A 13,174-nucleotide genomic window follows, 5' to 3' on the forward strand; every position below is an offset into this window, starting at 1 on the left:
CTAATCTTCAACAAAGCAAGAAAGAATGTTCAATGGAAAAGAGACAGTCTCTTCAACAAATGGTGTTGGGAAAATTGGACAGCCACATGCAGAAGAATGAAGCTGGACCATCTCCTTACATCACACACAAAAATAGACTCAAAACAGATGAAAGACCTCAATGTGAGATAGGAACCCATAAAAATCCTTGAGGGGAGCACAGGCAGCAATGTCTTTGACCTCAGCCACAGCAACCTCTTCCTAAAAACATCACGAAAGGCAACAAAAGTAAGGGCAAAAATGAGCTTTGGGACTTCAAGATAAAAAGCTTTTGCACAGCAAAGGGAACAGTCAACAAAACCAAAAGACAACTGACAGAATGGGAGAAGATATTTGCAAATGACATACTAGATAAAGTGCTAGTATCCAAAATCTAGAAAGAACTTATCAAACTCAATAGCCAAAGAACAAATAATTCAATCAAGAAATGGGCAGAAGACATCAACAGTCATTTCTGCAAAGAAGACATCCAAATGGCCAACAGACACAGGAAAAAGTGCTCAACATCACTCGGCATCAGAGAAATACAAATCAAAACCACAGTGAGATACCGCCTCACACCAGTTAGAATGGCTAAAATTAACCAAGCAGGAAATGACAAGTGTTGGCGAGGATTCGGAGAAAGGTGAACCCTCCTACACTGTTGGAAATGCAAGTTGGTGCAGCCACTCTGGAAAACAATATTCCTCAAAAAGTTGAAAATAGAGTTACCCTATTACCCAGCAATTGCACTACTGGATATTTACCCTAAAGATACAAGTGTAGTGATCCAAAGGTCACGTGCACCTGAATGTTTATAGCAGCAATGTCTACAATAGCCAAACTACGGAAAGAGCCTAGCTGTCCATCAACAGATGAATGGATAAAGAAGATGTGCTATATAAATACAATGGAATATTATGTAGCTATAAAAAAAGAAATCTTGCCATTTGCAATGACGTGGAACTAGAAGGTATTGTGCTAAGCAAAATACGTCAATCAGAGAAAGATAATGATCATATGATCTCACTGATATAAGGAATTTGAGAAACAAGACAGAGGATTACAGGGGAAAGAAGGTAAAAATGAAACAAGATGAAACCAGAGAAGGAGACAAACCAAAAGTGTCTCTTAATCTCAGAAAACAAACTCAGGGTTGCTGGAGGGGCGGGGGTGGGTTGGGTGGGGTGGGTGGGTTATGGACATTGGGGAGGGTATGTGCTATGGGAAGTGCTGTTAATTGTGTAAGACTGATAAGTAACAGAACTGTACCCCTGAAACAAATAATATATGTTTTTTTCTTTTAAAATACATTGTATGTTAATAAAAAAAAGAAAAGAGGGAAATCTGGTGTTAGCTCCTTTCAATTGCCCCTCTCCATGAATGGATAGAGGCTGCAGTGATTCAGGTATAGTAGTTTGGGACGTCCAGCTGATGCTCAAGGTTTTGGATGCAGGCCATGATGCAATATGTTTTGAAAGGGCACTTCCTGAGCTCACTAGGCCCTTTGGCACACAGCTTATTGGTGACAGTTTGGTTCTTCAGAAGGAGGGCATCTCAAGCTTAAGGAGAGCATGGGCACCTTTCCTTTGGGATATCAGACATGGGTGCTCTCACATACCACAGGACTGAAGCGGGAACTCACAACCAATCCTTGGGTACTGGCTATGTGGGTAAAATCTCCCAGGCTCCCATAGGTAAACCAACTCTAAATTTTAAAAAATCAGCAAAGGGATGGAAATGGTACAAGGAAGGTCAAAAAATCTACAATAAAATTCGGAAAAGGGAATTGGTTTGGGGATTGTATACATTGCTGCCATAAACATTGGGGTGCATGTGCCCTTTCAAATCAGTATGCATGCATCCTTTGGATAAACACCTAGGCATGCCATCAATGGGTCCTAGGTAGCTCTATTGGTAATGTTTTGAGGAACTGTCATCCAATTTTCCAGTGGGCCACACCAGTTTTCATTCTTACCAAGACTGCAAGATGGTTCCCTTTTCTCCACATCCTCACCAACATCTGTTGTTTACATAGTTGTTCATTTTAGCCATTCTGATTAGTGTGCAGTGGTATCTCATTGTGGTTTTAGTTTGTATTTCCCTGATGTGAGTGATGTTGAGCATCTTTCCACAATCCTAAGGGAGAACACAGGCAGCAATCTGTTTGACAAATTCTTGCCAAACATGTATCCAAAGGCAAGGGAAACAAAACCCAAAATGAACATTTAGGACTTCATCAAGATAAAAAGCTTTTGCACAGCAAAGGAAACGGTTGACAAAACCAAAAGACTCTCCCATAATGAATGGGAGAAGATGCCTGGGTAGCATAATTGCTAGCACATGGACATTCCCATCCAGAGGAACTGGGGACCTCCGGCATTCCACAAAACCCACATATGCCATTCTGATGTTGGGGTCCAAACAGAGCACTGAAATAGGATTGAATGAGTTTGAGGAACCTTACTGACATTAGATTAGGAACGGTGAGACATGGGAGGTGTTTTTTTTTTATTTGACAGACAGAGATCACGAGTAGGTAGAAAGGGAAGCAGGCTCCCTGCTGAGAAGGGAGCCCCATATGGGGCTTGATCCCAGGATCCCAAGATCACGACCCAAGCCAAAGGCAGAAGCTTAACCCAATGAGCCACCCAGGCGCCCCATGGGAGGGTTTTCGTTACAGGAAGACTCAAGGAGCCTGAAAGCAGGCTCATCTGAATACACGGGAAGACTCCCTGGGTACCATACCAGGCATTCCACCTTTCAGGACAGACTGTGTGAGATTCGCCAACTGCAGGAAGAAGACAGCTCCTGGCTTTGCCAGATCACATGTGATCTTGGGGCAGATCTCATGTAATCTCAGTCCAAATCTCGTGAGATGTCATTCAAGTCCCATGAGACCTCGGGCCAGCCAGCAAATCTAGGGTCAAAACTCATAAGGTATCTGGCCAAAACTCTCAAGACCTTGGATGGAACTGGCACTCCCTAGCAGAGCCTGCTTTGTGCCCCTCAGGTAGGTAAGTACCAAACCTTGTGAGATCTCAGTCCAAATCTCGTGAGAGCTCCAGCACAACTCACAAGATTTCCCTCCAAATCTCCTGAGATTTCCCAGGCATATCTCATGAAATTTCTACCCAAATCTCATGAATTCTTCATCCAAATCTTGTGAGATTTCACTCCAAATTTCATGAGATCTCTATACAAATCTTGTGAGATCTCTGTCCAAATCTCATGAGAACTCATTCCAAATATTGTGAGATCTCAATCCAAATCTCGTGAGATCTCAGGCACATCTCATGAGATTTCTCACCAAATCTCTTGAGATGTCATCCAAATCTCGCCAATCTCTGTCCAAATCTTGAGAGAACTCATCCAAATCTCATGAAATCTCATCCAAATCTCTCCAGATCTCAATCCAAATCTCATGATTTCTCAGGCATATCTGGTGTGATTTCTACCCAAATCTCATGAAATTTTAGTCCAAATCTCATGAGATCTCTATACAAATCTTGTGAAAACTCCATCCAAATCTCATGAGAACTCATTCCAAATATCGTAAGATCTCAGTCCAAATCTCATGAGATCTCAGGCCCATCTCATGCGATTTCTCACCAAATCTTGTGAGATCTCATCCAAATCTCACCAGATCTTAGTCCAAATCTCATGATATCTGAGGTACTTCTTGTATGATTTCTACCTAAATCTCGTGAGATCTTACCCCAAATCTCATGAGATTTCTGTCCAAATATTATGAGATCTCAGTACGATTTTCTTGTGATCTTGGTCCAAATCTCATGAGATCTCTGTCCAAATCTCATGAAAACTCTGTCCAAATCTCATGAGATCTCAGTTGAAATCTCATGAGATCTCAATCCAAATCATGTGAGACCTCAGGCACTTCTCACAAGATTTTGATACAAACCTCATAAGAATTCTGACAAGGGGCACCTAAGTGGTTCAGTCAGTTAAGCATCTGCCTTCAGCTCAGGTCAGAATCCCAGAGTCCTGGCATCGAGCCCCACATCAGGTTCCCTGCTCAGCAGGGAGTCTGTCCTCCCTCTGCCTGCTGCTCCCTATGCTTGTGCTCTCTCTCACTCTTGTTCTATCTCAAATTAATAAATTTTAAAAAAAATTTTTAAGGTGTCAAAATCTCGTGAGATCTCAGGAACACCTCACAAGATTTCTACCCAAATCTCATGAGACCTCAGTTCAAATCTTGTGAAATCTCAGTCCATATCACATGAGTTCTCAGTCAAATCTCATAGGATCTCGGGCACATCTCAGGTGATTTTGACCCAAATCTCCTGAATTCTTAGTTCAAATCTCCTGAAATCTCTGTCCAAATCTTGTGAGATCTTAGCCCAAATCTCTTGATATCTCAGCCTGACTCTTGTGGAATTTCAGACACAACTCCGGACATTTTGATCCAAATGTCATGTGACTTCTGTCAAAAGCTCCTGAGAACTCAGGCACATCTCATGTGATTTCTACCCAAATCTTGTGAGATCTTAGACCAAATCTCGTGAGAGTGCTGTCCAAATCTAGTGTGAACTCGGGCCAAATCTCATGTGATCTCCTCAAATTCTCAGCAATCTCTGTCCAAATTTCGTGAGAATTCATCCAAACCTTGTAAGATCTCATGAAAATCTTGCCAGATCTCAGTCCAAATTTTGTGATATTGCAGACATATCTTGCATTATTTCTACCCAAATCTCATGAGATCTTAGTCCAAATCTCATGAGATTTCTGTCCAAATCGCGAGAGAACTCAGTACCATTATCATGAGATCTTAGTGAAACTCTCATGAGAACTCCATTCAAATTTTATGAGATCTTAGTCTAACTCTCATGAGATCTCTGTCAAATCTTTTGAGATCTTAGTCCAAATCTTGTGAGATCTTCGTCCAAATCTGGTGAAATCTTAGTCCAAATCTCGTGAGATCTCTGTCCAAATATCATGATACCTCAAGCACATCTCGTGTGATTTCTTCACAAATCTCATGAAATCTTTGTCCAAATAGCATGAGATCTCGGTCCAAAACTTGTAAGATGTCAGGCACATCTCATGAGATTTCTATCCAAATCTCATAAGTCTTTTGTCCAAATATTGTGAGATCTCAGACAAAATTCAGGAGATTTCGATCCAAATCTCATGAGACTTCTGTCCAAATCAGATGTATTCACCACCAATCCTCTTGGGTAAAAATGAGGAAGGCAAGGAAGGACACTTAACAACTGAGCCACCCAGGCATCCCATGAAAAGACTTTTTAAAAAGGTATAGAACAGGGTGCCCAGGTGGCACGGTCAGTTAACATCTGCCTTTGGATCAGGTCAAGATTCCAGGGTCATGGGATTGAGCCCCAGGTCCTGGCACGAAGCCCCATGTGGGGCTCCTTGCTCAGTGGAACCTGGCTTCTCCCTCTCCCTTGCCCTCACCCTCTGCCTGCTGCTCTTCCACACGCTCTCTCTCGCTGTCAAATAAATAAAATCATTAATGAATGAATAAATAAATAAATAAATAAATAGTTATAGAGCAGTGTACATACATGCGTGCACTTGAGTGTGAGCATTTGTGTGGGGAGGTGGGTGTTGATGCATCAACATCAGGTCTAAAAGGTTCTGCATAGAAGGGCAGGTGGGACTCAGAAAAATGAAAGGGTCCTGGGCAAAATGGCTCACTCCTTCTCCCAGTCTCCATCACTTCATTTCTCTTTTCCTCCCTCTTCTCATACTGCATCCTTTAATTCCAGAAACTCTCTTTTACCAAAACAGAAGGCACAATTGCACAGCAGGGTTTTGGTCCTTTTCCAGGCAACGCTGCTTCCTTCCTCTGAATATGTGGGCTTGTTTATCTACTATCCAGGAGAGAAGGGGTTTCGGGATCACTGATTTAAATAGCAAATGCGAGAAGGGACGAAAGCATGAGATGGTCATCAGTCTTGACCTGTGTGCTGAATGTATGGTTATATGGCATTAGATAATGATGATAAGAAGCCTGACTTCTCAAGGCCTGAAACAAGAAAGCATAAGTTGTCATCAGATGTATTCACCACCGATCCTCTTGGGTAAAAATGAAGGAGGCTAGGAAGGAAGGGGAAAACATTATAGGAAACAGGGAATATCCAGTGAAGCTTTCTGTCTTCGGGTAGGGGTCTCCAGTTTTACCTTTCTTTGGAACATCAGCAGAGGACTGAAAAACAAGGGCAGATAAGATCTGATCCACAGGGGCACCTAGGTGGCTCAGTGGGTTAAAGCCTCTGCCTTTGGCTCATGTCATGATCTCAGGGTCCTGGGAACAAGCCCCGCATCAGGCTCTCTGTCAGCGGGGAGCCTACTTCCACCCCCCCCTCTCTGCCTGCCTCTCTGCCTACTTGTGATCCCTGTCTGTCAAATAAATAAGTAAGATCTTTAATTTAAAAAAAAAGATCTGATCTACAACAACATATTGTTACCTAGAGTACAAAACAAAGAGACTATTTTGAAAGACTATTCTGCCTGCCATTTCAATATTTGAAACTTTCACTCAATGGTTGATGTAGAGATCATTGTTTAGAAGGTAAATTATTAGCTAATTTAGGGCCTGGCAGAGAAGGGAGTTTTCTGCCATCCTGTCTTTGGTTGAAATTTCCCCTAAAACACTTGTGCAAGAGGGTGGTAATCATGCTTAGCTCAGAGACTGCTGGAAGGCTGTATGTGTTTAGCATACACGAGGCACAAAATAAATGCATGAATATGATTGTTCCTCATATTTCATGAGTCCTTCAAAAGCAGGATCTGGGTCTAATTCACCTCTCCTCTTTGATTCTTCTGGCCATGATTGGCTTCAGTGTCCCCCACTATAAAGTACACATTGGACTAGAAACCAACCGGCATTCACTTGGCCATGGTTGGCCTGAACGGATGTTTTCTTTGGCCCACGTACAGGTCTTAAAGAAGAAACCAGAGCCGACATTTTAAAATGGAGATATTCTACATAGATATCTAGAATTCCGCTTTCTCTCGAAAAGTCAGGAGCTGTGGCAGTGCAGAGTCCGCATTCCTGAATGGCAGCAATCGGCTGGAGCCAGGTGGCAGCTGGACCTTAGGTAAACCATGCACTGCCAGCTGGCCAGAGCCTGTCTGGACAGCCCCACTCATTTATAAGACCTTCTTGACCATGCAGACAACTCAACTTGGGACCCTCTGGACAGCTGGAAACAAGTCTATGCCATGCAGAAGGTAGGCACATACTTGCTCAATGACTAAAACTCTTACCATTTTTTATCTCTACCATTTTCTGGTCTAGTCATGTTAAGAAATCCCAGTTATTGAGTAAGGTGATTCTCACTTTGGAAAGTAAATGGAACAGGTCTGTTAGAGTCAGAACGGTCTACTTTACACTGTGACCACAAACAATGCATCTATCTCACTGCCTTACAACGGCAAGCGTTTATTACTTGTTCACACACATAAATGTAGACACGAAATGAAAATACCCTAGATTTTGACAAGCTTGGACGCATATGTGGGTGCATGGCTATGTTTGCAATCACAAGTCAAAAGAAAACTCAGGCATATGAACACCTAATCTCCCACAGACCCTATTTATAGATTGTTCAGCTTAGATTTCACAGATCTGTTTTTATAAGAGGCATAAGAAGGCCCCCAAATCTGAGGCAATAAGGAATGGAAGTACAAGAGTATCCACCCTCAGCCAAGGAAATACCCCACATAATAAAAAGGGTCTGAAAAGCTTATAAAAGGATGAGAAGGTTAAAAAAACAACGTTAAGTATATTCCAAATGAAACATTTTGCAAATGCATAAAGAGGCAGCACTCTGGTGAGGCTCCCTCTTCTGGGCTTCTAGTTCAAGAGGGAGATGCACCCCAAATGCCCAATAGGCAGAGAAATGGAGCTAGCTGGCCTGGGTCGCAGAGAGGGGTTAGGAGGCTGGGGTCCTCTATCTTCAGCAGGATCTGCAGAGAGAACGGAAGGCATCAGAGCCAGGTCACATCCATTTCCCCTCCAGGCTCTCCCCACTCTTTTGTTCCACCCAATCTAGGCTTTGTCACCTGGACTACAGACTACAGCACAGCACAATTCCCCCCTATTTTGCCCATCTCGAGTTTTGCATCCTCCAATCCCTCCATCAGAGCCACCACATTTCTTTTTGTGGAGCCCAGGATCTCTGAATATGCTCCCCCCAGCTCACACATTCCCTGGCTCCTCAACACCCACAGTTTCTGATCTAGCCCCTAAGACTGGCATTCAGGACCTCTGTGATTGGCAGCCTCTCCAGCCTCATCCCCTTCTATTCCAGAAGTTCCTCCTTCACACAAGTTGCTGCTATACTCACACATCATAACGCACCCAACATTTTGGTCTGGGAATGCCCAGCCTTTCCTCTCAGCCTTTCCAGGCTTCTACCTCTCCTCAGACTCCCTCTGGTCCTTCCACTCCAGGCTCATCATTGAAACTTAGCCACAAAACACAAGGGAACTCTGAAGGCATCCAGGTTCCCCCTGGAGACAGGAATCAAAACCAGATCTCCATCCAGCCCAGGCTCTTATCACCTATGTGTATGCTGCCCACCACAGCAGACTGCAGGAGTGTAGGTAGAGAGCTCTGGGCTGGGAGTGAGGAGACCTGGGTGTTCCACTTGATAGGCTGCATACCCCAGGCCAAGTCCCTGCCACCAGCAGGACCTCAGTAACCTTGTTTCTCGACGCTAGGGCCCTGGGCATTTGCTTGTTGAGCACAGAGCTGGATAAACTGATGATTCACTGAGCACCAGCGACTGCCATCTCTGGCATCAGACCAAGGAGCTTGCATACCTGAGCCCTAGGAGGTTCAACCCACCAACCCCGGCCTCCCAGTTAGACCCTGCTTACCACAACGCCTTCCCCTTTCCCAACCATCCCCACCACCCTGTGTTCTCCTTTCAAGGACAAGGCTACCTGTTGCCACGCAGGGATGGAGCACGGAGCTGGAGCCAGAAGATGCCTGGGGAGAGTCTCTCAGAATCAGCAGAGCCTCGGCTGCTTCCAGTTTCCGCTGCCACTCTGACGCAGAATCCGAGTCCTGGTCAGAAGATTCAGGAGCCTGCAATGGAAAGGGTGTGAGAGAATGGGACCTGAAAACCCATACCTCCCCACCTCATGGGGCCAGTGGCCCTTCAGTCCTCAGTTCCATTGAAGGTCCCCCCCCCCCCCCCCCGGGGCCTTCATCCTTTCCCATTCACTAAGCCTGGCCCCTGCCAGGGTTCTGGACCCCGCTATTTTCCCAGGATCTGCGGCTGCAATAGGACAGGGCCAAGGGCGGCACAGGGCTGGAGGACCAGAGCTGAGTCTCTAGAGACAAGGAAGAGAGGGGCCATGGGATTAAACCCACTGACAGATACATAATACCAGTAGAGAAACAGGGCCAGGATCTTGCACTATCCGGATGTGGGAGTCTGAATGCCTGTTGGCTATTGGTCATTGTGACTTGCACAAGTCCTTTCCCCTGTTTAGCCTATTTTCCTTTCTATGTCCTTCCTCAACATCTCTCCTGAGACCCTAATTCCTGCCAGGATTTTCAAAACTCCCAGGCCAACAGTGATGGGTATGGAAAATCCCAGGTGTCTGTGGTCTAATCTGCATAGCACCTGGAGAAATGGGATCACTGTCCCTGCCCAGGAACTGCTTCTCACCTCCATATTCCCCAATCCCCATGGAACTTGAAGGACCAGCTTGGCTCATCTAATGGCCTGGGAGCTTTCTCTAATGACCTCTGGACTCTCCCTCTAGGCCCTGTGGCACTCACCGTCCTGCCCACCCCCCTTCAACAGGACCTTCTCTCCCATCAATCTGTTTCCCCTTGGAATAACAGCCTCCATCAGTCGAAATCCTACTATGTGGCAATCCTGGACCTAGTCCTCTTGTCAGTGCTATGTCAGGTGTGGGATATTGTCCCTATCAGTATACTGCTAGAACACTGGAAATTAGATATGGAAATAAAGACACTTGTCCAAAGTCTAACAAGTAGGCAATGGCAAGGCTGGGAGAACCCTGCCCTTGCCTGCTGGTCTGAGATGCTGCTTCTCCACTCCTCCTCATCCTTCTGGCCCACCTCTTCTCCCCCTACAACTTCTCATCCTACTCCTCTCCTCCCCCTCTTTTTCTTCCTCATCTGCCACCTCCCCATTTCATCCTTCCATCTCCCATGGCATCAAGTACAAAGGTTGGGCACCCGATCATACAATATACATTTAGAACCATGGGCCTTCACACTTTACTCACAACCTCGGTAGTGCAGGAGTCCTGTGGGTCTTCCTGGAAAGAGAAATTGTTAGTCGCATCTTCAAGGCTGCTGGAGTCCAGAACCGAGACAAAGAGTTTGGGGTAGGACAAGTCAAAAGAGCTCCTTGGGCGCTTGCCTGCAGGAGCAGAAAGAAAACAATGGAGTTGGGCACCATGTTGGCCATGGAGGGATGTGTATGGGTATATTCTTGGATGAGAATAGGAGCCCAAAATGTCAGAGCTGAGAAGACCTTGAAGACCAGCCAGTTCCTACTATTTATTTTCCACCTGGTGAAATGGAGACTCCAAGAGGACAAGTATTATTTCCTTAAGGTCCCGTGGCAAGCTGCAGTAGGATTAGGGAGGGAACTCATGTCTTCAGGACACAGAGAAGGGTCTGGGCAGTGGGTGAGATGGGAACTTCCCCCACAGGCCCTAGACTCTCCTTATCTCCCTAGGGGTTGGGCAGGTTTGGGTGGGCCTCAAGTTGGGACATGATGTTCTCCTTCCCAGCTATGGAAAGCTGGGGACACTTTGGGTGAGCCTTTCCCTCTGAGCTCACCCCACTCTTCCTCACCCCCAGTCTGAGGTCTCATCTCACCGTGGACCATTTTGACCCCCCAGAGCTATCCTTCCCACCAACATTTGGTAGATAATATTGATGAAGTTGGATAGGTGGGGCAGCTAAAGGCCGAGGGGTAATTTGCCAAGGCCACATCAAAATTGGGTAGGAGGACTGGTGACAGAACAGCTCAGTGCTCCCTATCCCCAAACCCAGACACCCTCCCTGGCCAGAGACACTCACTGAGGGCTCCGGCTTGAATGGTCAACTTCTTGACATGGCTGTGAGCTTTGGGAGGGGAGGCCTCACTCCTTGTCTGTCCTTGAGCCAGGTGCCTCTTTAGGTTTGCCCCCTGCTCCCTCTTCAAGGCACTCTCAGCAGGCAAGACACTGTGGTGTTCCCTAAAGTGGGGGATAGCAGGTCTATAGTCAGTCACATTTTGGGGAGGCTCACCCCCCCCATTGTCAGACACTATACTCACGAGAAGAAGGCACACTTGTGACACTCGCAGGCCTTGAAGAGGCAGAAGTGATCCTGGTCCTTGACTTGGTCAGTGAAGCCGTGGTTGTAGCAGCGGGCACAGTGACTTACAACTCTTTTGGGGCCAAGTTCAATCTCCCACGGGGCCCCAGTCTCAAGCCCAGTGGGGGGATTGGAGGGGCAGCAGGGCACAGCAGGCATTTCATTGGGATCCATTGTCCTAGGGCCAGGAGTGGAGGTCAGGATGGCCACATGATCCCCTACCCTGAACATACTTCCTCTGCCCTTTGAAAACCCCACCTGATTGCGTGGATTCTTCTTCACCCAGCTCATCGCTGAAATCAGATCACACCCACCCTTCTCACTCATGCAGCCTCCTTCCCAGGAAGCCCCACTCACGCATAGCCTCATTCTAAGGAACTCTTGGCATGGCTCCTGTAAACTTTCAATCGAATCACCATTCTCCTTGCTTCCCTTCCCTCTACATAGACCCCCTTTTCAGGCATACGCACGCACTCGTGTGCCCCTTTCTTCAATTACTTGCCTTCCCCTTCTCGTGTATCATCCTGTACTCTGCCATTCCTCATGATTTTTCCTGTCATGTACTTCCACAATTACCTTCCTAACCTCCTGCATTCATTCACTCCCTACTCATGATTCTAGCTCCCCCCATTCAACTCTATTATAGTATGTCCTACATTCAACTTTCCTCTCACACCCCATCCTGATTTTCTTCCTGCACCCCACTGTAATCTTAATTCTTCTCTCAGCCCCCCAACACTTTAATCTGACACCCCCTTTGTACCCCTGCGAAATTTCATTAAGCTGCTGGACCCCAAGCCCCTCTTTCAATAAGTATTTTAAGCATCCCTTCGATATTCATTGACTAGATCCTTGATGAGCCCCCTATCGAATGCCAGACCCTGATCTAGTCAACAGCCAACTCCTCACTGCAGTAATTGTTTTCTTCCACCAACAGAACCCTCTGTGCTCTCATGCAAACCCATGTACTCCCTGCTCAGCCTCCCAACAATCTTCCATGCTCCTCTTCACACTTCAACGGTTAAGCTTGGGTACACTTTCCCCGTCCCTCACACCTGGGGTGTACCACCTCATCTCAGGCCACCCAGTCATTCACTGCCACTGCCACATCAGATTCAAAGGATCAAAGGCAGGGGCATGAGTCCTGCCTTAGGTTCCAGAGGCCAGGGTTCAGGTGCTGAGGCAAGGGTTTTCCTCCCACAGCCATTCGGTGGTTGTTGCCTGGGGGGTGGGGGTGGAGAGGGGACGGGGCGGAGTGGAACATCAGGAGGTACTCCACTGAGGTTGGAGGAGAGGAGAAGGAGTTGGTCATCCCGAGCAGGAGGGAGGGAGGAAAGAAGATGTGTGGAGAACGAGGGTCCTATTCCTGATGCCAACTTGTGGTTACCTCAGCCTCCCGCAAGTCGAAATCCAACAGCAGGGACAGAAGGCGGGAGGGAAGACCCAGCTCTCTCTCCCTTTCCCGCCCTTCCCGCAACGGCCAATGAGCTTCCAGCGCTGCCTTCCCCCCCTCCCACGGCTGTGACCAGTGACCAATGAGCTTCGAGTTCCATCGAAGTGCACCTACCAAAGCCCCGCCCCTCTCGCCTTCCTCCCACTTTTCCGTGTGCTGGCTTTACTAAGACAGTCAGTAACTCGTGAAGTGAAGTGAAGTGAAGTGAAGTGAAGTGAAGTGAAGTGAAGTGAAGTGAAACTTTGTGTTCCCTAAACCTTGTTTCCCAGGACTTTGCTCTCTTTGGGTGTGAAATACAATATGTGCATGCATATTTAACTCATGTCCTTGGTATCCTGTAACTGACTTTTACGAAATTC

At 46.5% G+C, this 13,174-nt stretch overlaps 1 protein-coding gene across 1 annotated transcript; it reads right to left on the reverse strand.

The window, feature by feature from the left end:
* Positions 1-7,799: 7,799 nt before the first annotated feature.
* DMRTC1B (DMRT like family C1B) lies at positions 7,800-11,529 on the reverse strand. The gene is made up of 5 exons (XM_047715113.1): positions 11,322-11,529; positions 11,084-11,241; positions 10,279-10,415; positions 8,956-9,100; positions 7,800-7,974 (listed from the first exon to the last, which is right to left on the reverse strand). Exons 1-5 carry the CDS (start codon positions 11,519-11,521, stop codon positions 7,862-7,864), a joined length of 753 nt encoding a protein of 250 aa, XP_047571069.1. The 5' UTR covers positions 11,522-11,529; the 3' UTR covers positions 7,800-7,861.
* Between the last annotated feature and the right edge of the window lie 1,645 nt (positions 11,530-13,174).

Source organism: Lutra lutra, chromosome X (assembly GCF_902655055.1).
Source record: "Lutra lutra chromosome X, mLutLut1.2, whole genome shotgun sequence".
Lineage (NCBI taxonomy): Eukaryota > Metazoa > Chordata > Mammalia > Carnivora > Mustelidae > Lutra > Lutra lutra.